Source organism: Talpa occidentalis, unplaced genomic scaffold (genome assembly GCF_014898055.3).
Source record: "Talpa occidentalis isolate TD23 unplaced genomic scaffold, MPIMG_talOcc4v2.1 talOcc4.11, whole genome shotgun sequence".
NCBI classification, from domain to species: Eukaryota; Metazoa; Chordata; class Mammalia; order Eulipotyphla; family Talpidae; genus Talpa; species Talpa occidentalis.
The window spans coordinates 4,642,937-4,659,166 of record NW_023601104.1 but is presented as its reverse complement, the minus strand read 5'-3'; the positions used below and the strand labels follow the sequence as shown (position 1 = coordinate 4,659,166).

Here is a 16,230-nt window from a genome sequence, read left to right as displayed (position 1 = left end):
CTGAAGAAGAAGAAATCAAAAAAAAAATCCCTTTTATTATTGAAACAAAAAAAATCAAATACTTGGGAATAAATCTAACAAAAGAGGTAAAGGACCTATACAAAGAAAACTATAAAACACTGTTAAAAGAAACAGAAGAAGACACAAAGAAATGGAAAGACATCCCCTGCTCATGGATTGGAAGAATAAACATTATTAAAATGGCCATCCTCCCAAAAGCAATATACAGATTCAATGCTATTCCAATCAAAATTTCAATGTCATTCTTCAAAGAAATAGAACAATTATTGATGAAATTCATATGGAATCACAAAAAACCCCGAATTGCCAAAGCTCTCCTGAAAAAGAAAGAAGGGAATGGAGGCATCACACTCCCAGACTTCAAACTATACTACAAAGCCATAATCATCAAAACTGCATGGTATTGGAACAAGAACAGACAGACCAATGGAATCGAATAGAAAATCCAGAAATAAACCCACAGATTTATGGTCAACTAATCTTTGACAAAGGAGCAAAGACTATGCATTGGAGCAAAGAAAGTTTGTTCAATAAATGGTGCTGGGAAAACTGGGTTGCTACATGCAAAAGAATGAAGCTTGACCACTACCTCACACCATACACAAAAATCAACTCAAAATGGATTAAAGAACTAGACATAAGACCTAAAACCATAAAATATATAGAAGGAAATATAGGCGAAACACTACGTGATTTGCACATCAAAGACATCTTTACAGATACATCACCCAAAGCAGTGATAGTGAAGGCAAAGATAAACAGCTGGGACTACATCAAATTAAAGAGCTTCTGTACACAGCAAAAGAGACAATAACAAAAACAAAGAGAAACCCCACTGACTGGGAGAACATTTTTGCACCCAACACTAATGATAAAGGACTGATCACAAAAATCTGCAAAGAGCTGATGAGACTCAACAACAACAAAGAAAATAACCCAGTCAAAAAATGGGCAGAAGAGCTAAAAAGAAACTTCTCTGAAGAGGAAATGCAAATGGCCAACAGGCATATGAAAAAATGTTCAACATCACTTGTAATCAGGGAAATGCAAATCAAAACTACCATGAGATACCATCTTACACCAGTGAGAATGGCACATATTAAAAAAACTAGCAACAACAAATGTTGGCAAGGTTGTGGAGAAAAAGGAACTCTCCTGCACTGTTGGTGGGAGTGCAAACTGGTCCAACCACTATGGAGAGCTGTGTGGAGATTTCTGGACCTACTAAACATAGAGCTTCCATATGATCCAGCAATTCCACTCCTAGGTATTTACCCAAAGGACACAGAAACATCAATTCCAAAGAGCACCTGCACCCCTATGTTTATAGCAGCACTGTTTACAATAGGTAAGCTTTGGAAACAGCCCAAATGCCCAAAAATAGATGACTGGATCCAGAAGATGTGGTACATATATACCATGGAATATTACTCAGCATTCAAAAAAGATAAACACATGCAATTTGCAGCAACATGGATGGCACTGGAAGGGATCATGCTCAGCGAAATAAGCCAAAAGAAAAAGAAAAATACCGGATGGTCTCACTCATAGCAGGAATCTAGAAAACTTAAATAAGGGACCAGGAAAATGAATAACTATAAGAAAGTGAAAATCAAAATCAACAAAAAACTATGAACCAGAGACACTTTTTGGGGAGTGGGGGCGGGAGGGGAGGGATTGGGGTCAGAATGGGGGGGTTGCAATTGTATGGGGAATATAAAAATAAAATTTATTATAAAAAAAAAATAGAAGTCACGTCTATGAAATACCAAGCACAGTGCCCGACACAGCGTTGGCACTCAATATTCAATAAGCACTATTATAACCAGCTCTGGCCAGGAATGGGAAGGTGCTCAGCCTTTAAACTCTAAAATCAACAGTTTCTTCCTATCTCTTCCTAAAGAACATAGACCACAAGCAATTTTTCACTCTAAGAACTCATCTTTCACTTACTGTTCCAACACTGTTGCCCTCTTATCTCAGTCAGAGTTATTTCAGGAAAGGACTGGAGGAAGGAAGAGAAGGGAAGAGGAAGGAAAGAAATGGAAGAAGGAAGAGGGGGGAAAAAGGAAAGAGATACAAATGTCCACAAAAGGAACTTTTGCTTGATACTCTGATTCCAGAGGAAAGTGAAAGAACATTCTTACTCAGCCTTTCACTAGCTCAGATGTCTACAAGGGCCAGAGGATCGACATAAACAAGCAAAAGAGCCCTGCTATCATAAAAGGGGAAATGTGCGGAAGTGCTGTGCCCAATTAATTGCCATCTTTGAAAACGGGAAGTGAAATAACATTTTAGATGACACTGTGTTGACCTAACAGAACTCTCCGGTTTGTGTTTGATGGTGTCACCAATTTAAGAACTCTGTGGCTCTCCTCATATCACCTCCAAAAAATACTGTCAGTCATGAAAGAATTTCCAGCAACGTCCGATCATATCAATCAACAACTATTCATTATTTCTGCTAGTTGCCCAGCACTGTTGCAGGCGATGTGGGTCAAGGGGACCTCAGAGGCTGTTTGAATGATCTGGGCCAGACACTTTCTCTCCCAGGTGCAGAAAAAGAATCAGAGTCGGAAGGAAACTTAAACCATCTATTCTTACTTTGTAGCTCAAAAACCTATTATTCACCCTATGAAACAGGATTGTACAAAACTCACAGAATTATTGAACAAGGCAGGATGAGTCTGGAGAGAAGGAAGCAATCCTCATAGGCTCTAACATGAGTCACTTCCTCCTGTTTCAGCAGGAGTCAAAACAGCAGAGGCTAGCATTCAAAGTCACCTGTTTCAACATTAGCCTTATTGCCTAAAGTCAAAAACTACTAAAGAAAAAGAAGCTGTTTGATCCTACACAAGTGACTCATGTTGAGAATTTAAGGTTCAGTAGGGATGATGGGAGCTGGTGGTACAGGAAGGAGGTATGTACGAAACCAGTGCTGTCTCCATGACACAAATGAGTACGGTGGATATCCTTCATTCTTGAATCAGCTTCCTTCTATCACTTTTGCACATTTCCCCTTATATTATAGCAAGGCTCTTTTGCTTGTTTATGTTGATCAACTTGACATAGTATCTGAATTATAGCATCCTGAAAGCTCAGAGAAAGGACTCCTGGAATACTCCTGACCAACTGGGGGAATTAAAATTGCTTGTGTTTCCCATCAAAATTTGGCTCCAAATAAATCGGCAGGCTTGTGGGTAGCCAATGACCTAAGAGACATCTGAAAGCCAACAGACAAGCAAATCTACCAAACTCATAACACTGTGTTACATATCCACAGTGAAACAATGACTTAAAATATTTCTCAACATTAAATTTTTTTTCTTCCTTTTTGGCGTCTCAGTAATGAATTATACTAATATCAGCATTTAGGGGAATACCGTAAGGGTTTAATGAAATCATCATATTTCATAATTGTGAAAGTTGCTTATTGATCTACAAATCACTTCCTTTTCCCTTGAGGTATTCTCCAGGAATTAATAGATTTAAATGTGTTGATATTGAAGGACATAATGGAAAATGGTTCAGGATTTATGCATCTTTTAGAAATTTAGCTGTATCAGCTCAAGAGTAGTTTGTATTCAATTTTGTTTCAATAACAATGTGCAAACTATTAGAAATGGACCAGTGGGTAGGTTGGAGATGGAAAAGTAAGGAAGTCCACAAATTTCTCTTACTAGAGGCCAACATACCAATTGGTTCTCTGGGGGACAAGGTATAACGTAAGTCAATTTCCACTTTGGCATCTACCCTTGAATCATTTCACAGTGGGAGTTACTGTACTAGAATGTGACTGCATTGCACAATGAGCGGGGTCCTGCCAGAGGCCATCGCTCGTTAAATTTCCCCTCAGTTAAGGGTTATGTATGTGATGAATGGGACAAAGGAAAAAGTTTCCCGTAAAGGAAATGTCACTTGGCTAGTTCTTTTTCTTCTATCCCACAACCCAAAGAACATTAGTAAAAAGGAGATAAAACAATCTGTCACTTCCATGGGTCCTACTTTCAAAGTGCTTAAAATGATAGCCTTAAATGATATTCTTAAATGACCCAGGGTTCCTCAAAAGCCAGACAAGCCATTTTTTTTTTCATCTTTCAAAATTGAGGAAGTAGAGTGTCAAAGATGTCCTACCCACCCCACCCCGAGGCTTCCCTCTTGTCATAAAGAAGAACTGGGCCCCTGACACAAGTTTTATTTACCATTCTAACAGATGCAGACCTTCACTGACTCGGGCATCTACAAAATCACAAAATGGCTAGGTGCTCCATTCCCAGAATTACTGCAAATGTGTCCACATTGTTCCACAGAACAAAGGACAATAAGGGACAGACTCCCCTTGCTAGGAAAGGAGAATCTTGAAAAAAATTTAAAAGATCAAAAGGTCAGAGTGTATAAAGAACAGGGATTTAGAGATCCTGACTTAAGACAGTCTTAAGGCTGAAAGCACGATTTGCTAAATAAATAGAACTTCTTTTCTTTTTGTAGTATGGTAGGACCATTCATAAAATTCAAAGGTGTGAATGGAGATGGTAGGGCCTGGTCCCTCATTTTAGAAATTAAGGGGCTGAGCTCAAATCATTGCCGGGAGGTCACATTGTTCATTGTGCCAAGCCTAAGGCCAGAATTCAGACTTTCTGATCTTTGCTCTAATGCTGTACTGATTAATGGAGAGCACACAGCCTTAATGTGATACAGATTCAGGTGGATTCTAATTCAAATTCCCCCATTTAACTAGTCTAAGACATCTGACAAATCAGTCTCTGAGAACCTCTTATTTTATCATCTGTACAATGAAGGTGCTCTATTACCTTGTTTGTATTTCTACATTTACTAAGGTTAAATATCTGAAACAGAGGTTGGCACTTAGCAGGGATCTGATAAAAAGCTAGGTCCTGTTATTTTACAACCATAAGTAATTATGCATCATTTATGTACCAAACACTTTGCCAGTTACTTTTAAGAAGACAGAAAAAAACACTACTTCTCCCAAGATGCCTACAATCAGCACATTAATAAACTGGTCCTTGGTAGCATGAAAAGGGTAATGGAATCATTCAAAGAATTTAACTTGAACTCAGGAAGTGGATTACACTGAGATTATGTGAATCACCATACAGCAGTTTTCCAAAAATCAGCTCCTGGGGGGTCTGGGGGGAGGGAATAATGTTGGAAGCAAGTTATATATTTTATCTTTTATACTTCTTCTCTATACATGGTAAAGCTCTAATTGGGCAATTAGTATTTCTCAAATGTATTTGACCATGAAATCTCGGTCATGAAGGAGCTTTTCAGAGACTCATCGCTCAGTAGAATGAACATCAGGAAGGTGTGGGTTAGATCTGCCAGATATAGAGCACAGAGGCAGAAGAACAGTTAGGAGACGATGAAAAAGTCACCCTCGAAGAGTAAGTTCACTCCCTCTAAGAAATATTTGACCAAAAGTTTCTGAGGACCCTCTACCTTAATCACAAGATTTGTGGAGCGAGGGAAAGAGAAACATCACCAGCTGAGCATGTGCTGAGCCCTGGTTCATCATATTAAACGGTCCTAGAAGGGAGGCACCATCATCTGTATGAAGATGCTGAAACTGAGAATGCGAAGGTCCAGAGAAGTCAATTAATTTTCCAATATCACAGTGCAAGGAGATGAACCACATCCTAACTCAAAAAACCTGAGTTCTTTCACATTCTAATCATGCATGAAATAATATCACCCCCAATTCTGACTGTGATCATGCAAAAGATCAGCTCTATAGTGAAACATTTTGTACCACCGCTCTGACATGAGATTTCCAAATTGCTCCTAAGAAGACTCAAAAGGCAACTTTATTTTTTTGGTAGAATTAATTAATTTTAACATACGCTATAGAAGAGGAGGTCTCAACTACATTTCTACACAAGTCTGAACTTGTGCAACAGCTAACACAGGCAATATTTTCTCAAATATATGAGACCCTGAAAAGCTTAGATGCTTTTGAGAAATGAAGTTAGTAACACAGAACTACCCCAAAATGTAAAATGAGCCATATAATGCCGAGGATCATGGGGTGTTCGCAAATTCTCAGGGTAGAGTTTGCTAAACAAAGGGTACACTTAAACAAAATTAAAGGATTTTATCGTGACTACATTTTAAGTCACAAAAAATAGTGAATTTGTGGAAAATGTTTCACCAGTCACCCCTCTCCTACTGGAGATTTGAACAGAAAAGGCAACCAAGTGCTTGGAGTTTGTGGAGAAAGCATACAAACATAAGGCACTAGGAATTGATCCACTCAAGTCATCGAAAAATCTTTGCTCTTGATCTGTAAGTTGTGACACACTTTGAATGTCTGGTGCTTGGTCCAACCCTAAGCCCTTTCTGTAGTGCAGAGTTCAACAAATGTTAGCTGCTGCAGTATATGAATGAAATGAAACACTCCATGCTCCCCCACTCACCAGCCTGGGGACTCTGGTCTAAAATGCCAACCTCCAATCACATAGTTTCATATGGTAAAGTTTCCAGTTGCTGGTGGGGAAACTGAACAAGTAAGTGACATTCCTACAAATCCATAGTCAAAAAAACAGAACAGAAAGCGGAATTTAAAGGTTGTCTATTTATTGAATTATGGCATTTCTTTAACCTTCTTGAAAACATCCCCCCCATGAAATAAATTTCTTATACATAGTGACAGGATGAATCATTTTTCTATATACCGTAAGTATGGAATCCCTCTTATTTTAACAAAGATTACTGAAGAAGTCCTGAGCCAAATGATTTCTAAGTTTCAGAAAAGGCAATTAATTTCCCAATATCGCAGTGCAGGGAGACAAACCACATATTCTGACTCAAAAACCTAAGTTCTTTCATATTTTCATCATGCATGAAATAATATTACACCCAATTCTCTGACTACAGTCAGGCAAAAGATCATCTATACAATGAAACATTTTGTACCATTTTTTATCACCTATAAGCAGATAAAGAAAATTGAATAGGCACAAAAGGCTGCCAAGGGAAACCACACATAAAGAAACAAACACCAAAACTCAGCTCCCCACCCATTATCTCCCACTGGTCCTGTGACAACAGATCTGACTATGTTACTTTGTGGAATAAAACAGTTAGAGATGATATTCAGTGAGTGCCCACAAGCCTAGCCAGGTTAGGTTACTACCTGTTTTACAAACTGCTTCTCTTTTGTTTGGTTGGTATTGCTGCCAATCCAATTATTTTCTACATCTCCAGGTGAACAGGGGTTACATTAAAACTTAGAGGGGCTATGCATGAAAAATGACCCAGACTTGGGACAGTGGCATGCTGGAACACATGGTCCAGTCGAAGCAAACATTTGTCAATTAACACCAGCAGGTTGAAGTCCTGCAGGAAAATAATCCCACTATTGCTGGATTATCCAATTTCTTTTTTTCTTAAGAAGCTAGAAATCTATAAATTATACTTAAATATAAATCCATAATTATAGATTTTAATTTATTTAATTGAAATTTTTAATTAAATCTTCATTTAATTTAATTAAAAATAAATCCATAATTTATGCTTTTACATAAAAACACCTAAGTCTAAAAATGTTTATTCTATTCAGTCTTTTAAATGCTGTGTTCACCAACAACATGCTTCGCTAAGCCAGGTCAGGTATGAGAGTTGCTAGTTTTCTGTTCAGAGTTGACAAGTCTGTGCCTGCTGGAATCTTTTCAAACTACAGTCAACTGTATAAATCGGATACACTGTCCCCTCCCTGAGGGCAGTAAAGCTTTATGGCCTTGGGGTAATAACAACTAGGTGTACTTCATAAATGGGTTAAAAAAATTTAAGCTTTCTAATAGCATACAAAAATCAGACAACTCTTCTAGGGATATTTAAAGTTAAAAAAAAAATATGGTCTAGTTAAGAATATTTTTTACTTTTTTACTATTGCTACTTACACGTTGGGTCTAACCCGTATTTTAAATGGAGATAACCTTCCATTTATTCTTCAATTTCCCATTTCCAACCTTTTATTTGAGATGTAAGGTCTTAGGACTTCTGTGGCCGATGACCCAGGATAATATATGTACTAGGTGCAGAACAAAACGCAGCACAAAAAAAAATCTCAAAAGTTGGAAGCTCCTATTTTTACAGTCAAGTGAGCTGTCAACGTGCTTGCAGAGGTGGTCTACAACTTGGAAAAAATTAGTATTAACAAAGCTGAGCTGGCACACTGAACTTCCACTGACAGAATCGCTTCTGTACCTGTCCACTTTAGCAATGTGCTTCTTAAATTAATCCCCACTGCAGCTCCTCTGAGAGAGCTGGAACTCTTGTCTACACCAGAACAAAGAAAAGAAAGAGAAGTCTCTGTAGAGTATTTTGCAGTGAAGGAGATAAGAGCCTCCACCTCTCTTCTCTCCTAGGAGACAGAGGAACTGTTATAGGGCAGCCCCGATAAAAATGGGGTGCCTGACAGTGGGTCCTCACCCGTGCGCTTAAAAAGACTTATCAATGCTCTACTACAGGCACACGTGAAAGGTTAATAAAAGGTTTATTTACAAGGGAAGGGGAAATGAGGAAATGTACAGCTCAGGGAGGAAAGTGGGAGATAAAGTTTTAAGTGAGTCCTACCCGATCCGCCCGATCAGGAATCCCAAATGGCACTCTGAGAGCTGGCCACAAGCCAGGAGCCGTGAAGCCAGGAAGCAAGTGATAGCGAGCCACCCCAAGGCCCACGTGTTTGGTTTTTATATCCAACCTGGCTGCCCAACTCCACCCTCAGGTCCCAGCCACCCTCCCTTTGGTGGTGATGGGATTTATCTTTCCCAATGTCTTGATGGCTTTAGTCTAGAGTGGGGGTGGAGTCCACAAAGCCTATATGGGATTAGCTCAGGACATCCTTTCCCCCTAACAATTCCCCCCTTTCACAGACATCATTTCCCCCTAACAGTACTTTTCCACTTTTTAGTTTCTTTGTGAAATGGCCACGTTCCCACCTCAGACGAACTTAGTTTAATCTCCCCTTAAACTGAGATGGATGGGGATGCTCGAATTTATACGCATGCGACTTAGTTAGTGATCGTTTTGCTACTTGCAATGGCTTCATGTATAGTCTACTACACTGTTAGGTTAATTTTTTTTCTTTGTTTTTTTGTATTTTCTTTTAATTATTTTTTTTATTTTACATATTTTTTACATCATTTTTCATTTTTGCCCATTTTAAAAGCCCATGGTCACATATTGAATGACAAGAAGAGCATTCAGTGCACAATTCATTAAATTAGCAAGAAATGAGTTAGCAGGAAATAAGCAACAGGTTTTATTTAAACGTTGCTATTGTCATCCCTTTAGGCAATAGGATCAACCCAGGCATCAGGAGACTAGAATCAGTGCCTGATTCAATATTTAGTTCTTTGAAATTGAGTCAGACACTCCTATAACAGGCACTGCAAGCAAAGAGCAAACATAAGAGAATGACAATCAGATAGTGGGAAGCAGGAAACGATCCCTTGGTTTTTCTGAGTTTCACAAAGGAAGACCAATTCAATCCTTTCCAAGAACCCCCTGGGAATATGGAATGGAATGCTCATCCTCCTCCAAGGGCCCCTTCCATAAGTGCCTCAATCTGTATGACCTCATATTGCAGGGATGTGCAGAGACACAGACGAGAACATGCAGTGGGAGCTACACAAAATCATCTACACACTGCATAGGAAAAATGACTTTTTAAATAATTTTATAAACAACAAAAATTCAGATACTCTATGTTCTTGTCCACCCTGCAACTAAAACCATCATTTCTCCATTCAAATCATTTCCCCAATCAAATGTAGTTGTGTTATTTTTTTAAAATAGGAATTCACTTCTATCAACAATGGAGTCAAAGGATTTCTTTCCCCACATAAAAGCAGTGCTCTATGGCAGGAGCAAGCAGCCAAAGCCATGTGAGTAGGCCTCAAGAAAAGAGGACTATTTACGTGTACATGAGAAAACAAAGTGTTAATCTCACACATAGCCAGTTCAGTGGAGTTAAAGAAATATACCTGCAGGTTTTCAATTTCTTCTTTGTGCTCCCTCTTCAAGTGTAAGATAGCAGCTTGGTATTCTGTAAAAATCACACACAAAAAATCTGATTACAAAGAAGTACAAAAATTATGCACAAAATTCAAGTGAGCACCTCCCAGAATCCGGAGGCTCTCCTAGGAGTCAACTAGTAAATAAATGCCAGTTTGACATGAACCTGCCAAGAGAGGTTGAAAATGGGGCATGTTAGGATAAGCAGCTCAGGATAGAAGGGAGATTTCCTTCCATTTAGCAAACCCTAAATTATGGGAAGCCCCAAATGAAGCACATAGGATAGGGTTAAACAAACAAAAAAGCATGATGAGTGTTACTGATAAAGAGTGGGCCAGGCGCTTTGTCTTTAGGGAGGAGTTGGAAGCTAACGCCCCACAGAGAACAAATACAGATGTGTTAAGAGCAGTCACACAGGAAATCAAAGAAAACTTTCTATGTGAGATCACAGAACTCTATTTTTAACTCTGCTTCCAAAAAAAAAAAAAAAAATCTCCATTTGAATGCAGGCACCTAGGGCTGATTTTAATCTTGAGATCACTTCAGAAAGTGAAGACCATTTGTCATTTGTATGAGACAATCTAAGGTGAGTTAAGGTTGAAAAGGACAAAAATAAATTTCTGGTCCAATTTTAGTCTGAGTCTAATAATGTTTATTCCAACAGTAAGTCCCAAGCGTACACAGGAACTGCAGCCAACCACTGAAATGACCATCCTACTGCCTAAGTATGAAGCAGTCAGAGCTTTATTTTCTGCAGAACAGTTAAGCATGAGTGTGTGTGTGTGTGTGTGTGTGTGTGAGGGGGAGGAGGAGAGGGGTCACAGAACTCTACAGGCTGCAGCAATCCACAAAGCAAAATGCATTGAGAAATCATTTTTGTGTCATAAACTATTTTTTATTTTACAAATGTATTTGGGGTGGTAGGTATAAGTAAGAAAGCAGCCAGATATCATTCAAAAATCTGTGAAAGGGCATATTATTTCTGCAAGTGGATTTCAGAAATCAGGCATGGAAGTTTAGGTTTCAAATCAAAGTGGATGAGGGAACTCTTTGGTATAGCCTTAAAAGGAGAGGAGTGTTGCTATCAGTAATTATGACCAGCCACAGGGCTGCTCTGATGGGGAATGCGCTTGCCCTGCGCTGGGAATTCAGCAATGAGCTCTGTGGGAGGGACACCCAAACCATACCTGGAATCAAGCCACTTCCAGGCACCACCTTTTCCCTGAGCCTAGTGACCAACTCACTAGCACAGGGGCCATAGTACAGGTCATCACGGATAGGAGCTTCTCTCGATGTACTGGTACAGGTAACATTATTCAGGGCTACGTCTCAGGAACTGTTCTAAGAACCCCACACAGAATCCCTCATGCCATCCTGACACCACATATCCTATCAAAGGAGAAACTGAGGTGCACCGGTTGGTTGAACGACTATCCCCAACCCACGAGTTAGCAAGACCCAGTGATGTCAAGCAAGCCCAAAGAGCCCGTACTATCTGCAGAGTTTGTTTGCTTGTTTTCTGTTTGTATGTTACTGTTCTTATTGTTGACTAAGCATCCGGTATAACCAAATCTCAAATGCCTAGGAACTTAAAAGCTGCTGGCTTTATAAATTTTGTCAACTTACAAAAAATTTCTTTCTTTTAAAGCGAAATGGGGTGTTTTCAATCACAAGGAGGTCTGATGAACCTGTGGTCAACATGAACACCGTGGGTTATAATGCTTAGTACCATCAAGTTAATGATTATGACTCATCCAACCTCCCTATAGGGATTTCTGTTGTAGTCTGCAATTTGTGGTTAAACCTGGTTTTCATTTATACTCTCACACATGTAGCCCAGCCCCTTCCCACTGCATACTGGTGTGTGTGCATATATGCATGCACCCCCACACCACTGGAAGGAATGGATTATGCACACGGTTGGGGAATTAGAACTTTTCTGATTTCCCAGGTGAATGACAACCACGGCTCTATTCCCACCCAAGGATTCTCATTTGTACCACCTGTGACCGGCACGGACTTCGCTTTGCACTGTTACAAACATATTACAGAACGTACCTCTCAGTATGCATTGATAGACATTAGGAAGAAAATCAAAATAGCACAAAAAATTCAAGATTTCATGAGTATTACTATTATAAGACAGTGGTCTGAGTTTGCTCCCTGAACTGACATCATCTGAAACATCTTTGAAATGCTAATTTTTCAGACTTATGCTTCTACGTCCTTTATCTTGCCCTCCAATTGATTATGATGCATGCTAACATTTGAGAACCACTGTTTTGAGACAGTGTTTGTTTAAGCAAAGACAAAATAATTTTGTTTCAACAATAAATTTTAAAAAATACTAAAGGTAGTATTTATGCTCCAAATTGATATGCTTAGAATCAAGGAATTGGTCCCTAAGATAGGACATTTGGCAAAACATGCTAATTACTGACAGATGAATACAAACTCAAACTCATTCATAAAGGAATGCAGAAACTTTCCCCAACTACCTCTAACATTAATGAAAATGGAGCTGGTCATAGATGGCAGAATCACAATTTGCTTTAAGACCTAAGAATAAAATCAAACCTGAGCTCTTTAATTCATTAAGATATGAACACAAAGTGTGCAGCCAGGTCTTGGTACACAGCAGGTCCTCTATGTGGTTTCCTTGCCAGATGTCTGTAAACAATGCAGTTCACAGTAACTACTGTTTGGAAAAGGCAAAGTTGTCTTGCTGTGTGTCAGAAACTAAAGGAATATTCAAAGCCAGGGAAGTTGGGGCGAGGGGGAAGGGGGATGAATTGGGTCAAAATCACCAGCAAGAGGTAGGACCGCCCCAACAGTGTCAATACAACACATTCATCACATACATGATAGGAAAACTATAAGCAGGATTCTACCTCCAATATTTTATGTTTGTCTGCTGACTGCTTTAAGCCTCACCTCTCCTTCTTCCCTCATATCCCACATCTCCAGAATCTAATTAGAAAACCCTTGACATTAGCAGGAAATATGACCCTCACCAGCCACTGTGCATAATGGGGAATTCTAAATCCAGCCCTTCTCTCTAAACATTATAAATTTCCAAACCTTTCCCCTCTGAAGATATTCTCAGCCAGCTTGAGGGGTCCGCTTTGCTCTCCCCGAAAGTATCATTATGCTTGTAAATAAACCTTTTCATACACTCATGTGTGTGTGTGCATGTTTGTGTGAAAATGATTTTGCAGCTGAGTCAAAGTTTTGGTAGAGGGTCCATCTTGCCTCTTCAAAAGAGATGAAATCATGTAGAAGTTACACGAATAATCAATGACTCTACCTATTATGTGGTTCTATCTGTGCACAGGATAGAGATGATTAGTTTCCATAACAGGAAAATTCAACATTGGACAACTGTTGGGAGAAATCCATGAATTTAGGGATTAATAACTTTCAATACATCTCCTTGCTCAAGAATATTTATAATTTCCTCAGGAGGTATATGAAGATGCCAGTAATTAATAAGCAATGTGGAAAATCCCAGCTCTTCACCAGCTTCTCACCAGGCTAGGCAGGTCTTGGATTCCTGTGTTTAGGATCTCTATAACTTAGGCATTGAACTACGAGGTGGGTATAAGAAAGTGAACAGCACATATTTCTAACTTTAAAAATTTTCTCAGAGTGTGCATCTTGGAAAGATTTAAGAAGTTTTCAGCACTTATACTTCATCAGTAACATAGTAAGACTTCATTTTCTTTTTTTTTCCCCTCCCCCCCCGACTTCATTTTCTTCAATGAATTTGGTTTAGTTAAATTATTTTATATGTAGGTGTGGAAGTTGGAGCACTGTTCAGTTAATAGTCATTCATTTCTACCTCCCCTTCTAGCTTGGGGTGTAAGATCCTGGCTAGTGGAATGTGAATGGAAAAAATGCAAAAAGATTTTAATTTGCTTGCACAATTTGGTTTCCCTCCTGCTATTTCACAATAGAAGAACACAGTCTTCTAGATAGCCACTACTCACTCAACTTGTGTCATGATAAAAGTCTCCTGGTACAGACCTAAACCCTAGCTACCACTGGCAGCCAAGCCCAAGTCTATGCACAGCCAGAAAGAGACAGTCTAGAACTGTAGAACCACAGCTGACCTTTACCCCTATGCCAACAAATAATGAAGTCGGACCAACCAATATAGACGGAGCAGGGCTTAGAGCAAGAAGATAAAGTGGGGTATTAAGGGGGAGGGGATCACATATTTATAACCTTAATACTCAAAAAGTGATCTCTGCAATGGAATCTTTATGTCCTGTGGTGATGGTGTAAAATAAATACAAAGGTCAACAAATTAATGACTATATCTCTTTGACTTTTACCTGGACTCCCAAAGTAAGTACACAGGACAAAGCACCATTTCACAGATGGTTTACCATGGAGAAAACAGTCAATCATTCAATGAAATAATTCTAGCTCCTACTGCTTAGATAACTTGCCTTTTCAATTTGTCATCTTCTTTTACCCTTATTTTCAGTTCTGTTAAAGTGGAGATGCTAAGAAGTCCAGAACTCCAGGAACACTGGCTTCCTAAAACTCATACTCCCTCTTCTATGCAAGATTAAAAACCAAGAAACAATTCCAGAGGCCCATAACTGATCACAATAAAATTTAGGTTTCAACTGAAAGTACTCAATGTCTGCCACTAGGTGGCAGTCACAACACCTAGACTTGAAACTTGCCATGCAGTGGCAGAGTGATGGATTTGGTAGGTTCGGGTAGGTGGGGACGCTTTAGGGCAGACCAAAGCTGTGAAATAAACATTTTCGTTTGAGCAATGGACTAGTATGGATATGGCAGGAGTATTTCCAACCACATTTTCAAAAAGCTAAAAGTGACCAGATAAGGCTTCCAGTTACAGGTTTACATTTTTCAGTCACCGCGTAAGCCTGCATAAAAATTAGATGTAAAGTATACAGCAAGAAAGTTGAAAGTCATAGGTGAGAACCAAAATAGAGTAACATCCTGGAGAAAAAGAAATAAAACAAAAGCCAAGTGGTGCTTTGTGCCTGAAGCGCCACTTTTGGGCCTGCTGTGTCCTAGTTCCAGAGGGAGGCAGGATGGCCTGGGTCAGATTACTCCAGGACAACAGAGCCCAAAAGGGCCCCCATTGGGCATGAAACCAGGGCTAGATTTGCTGCTTAGAAAAATGGGCAGAAGTGGAGATTCCAGGTGGTAAAGGGAAGCTAGAAGAATTTGTTGTCAACTGCAGTGGTGGGGAAGCCTTAAACAGGCATCGTTAGACATGTGTTAAGATCAAAACGTACCCAGATTTGTCCCTAGTGATTAGCTCTGAAGCATTCATATCACCAGCTTGGACTGGGAACCCCAAAGCACTGCTATAAGATCCCCTGCTGGTCTGGGAAGGAGGCGTCTTGCATAGATCAGGTGAGACAATTTCAAACAGACAAGTATAAAGAAGAAGGAAAACCTGTGTGTATGTTTCTCTGTGTGTGTCAGTGTATGTAAGGCATCGTATATCTCATAAGCCTTCATACCAAACTTGTGATATATGTGGAGAAACTTAAATGTCAAGACGGATCACAAAAATCAACAAATGAACCTGAAAAGCAGTTTTTAAATGTTAGTAATGTTGGGTTTTTTTTTTTTAAGATTTATTTATTTATACAAGAACTAGGGTACAGGCCAGAGGTGCAGGAGGGTGAGAGAATCCACCAGAGACAGAGTGGGGAGTAGAACAGGCAGAACGACCAAAAACACTGCTGAGGAGAGTAGTGGGCAAGACAGGAGAGGTCTGCCACCCATGTGGGTATCTCCCCGGCCAGAAATTGAACCTGTGCTGCAGAGGCTGCAGACAGCCCCACAGCACTGCGCTCAACCCACTGTGCCACTAGGGAGGTCCTTAAATGTTAGTAATGTTTACACTCCTCACCAGGATGAAAGAATATATCATAGACCAAGAAAAGGCTAATAAGGAACAATAAAGAAATTTGGAAAGCTTATGATAATATTGGGTGCCTTTTATACACACACACACACACTCTCTCTCTCTCTCTTAAACAATATACAAAGGAAGTCTGTGAACAGCCAAGCACATACAGAATCTAAATGTGTGATCTGAGATTATGGGGAGAGGACAGACTATTTTTTTAAAATACAGATTTCAGAAAAATAGTAAACATACTTCAAATC

At 39.4% G+C, this 16,230-nt stretch overlaps 1 protein-coding gene across 8 annotated transcripts in view; it reads right to left on the bottom strand.

The window, feature by feature from the left end:
* Positions 1–16,230, bottom strand: part of FMN1 (formin 1) — a 405,806-nt gene that overhangs the window by 229,274 nt on the left and 160,302 nt on the right. For all 8 annotated transcript variants that reach the window (XM_054700225.1, XM_054700237.1, XM_054700239.1 and 5 more), the window contains one exon: positions 10,032–10,093. In XM_054700225.1, coding sequence (XP_054556200.1) covers positions 10,032–10,093 — 62 coding nt within the window. The remainder of the gene's footprint in view (positions 1–10,031; positions 10,094–16,230) is intronic.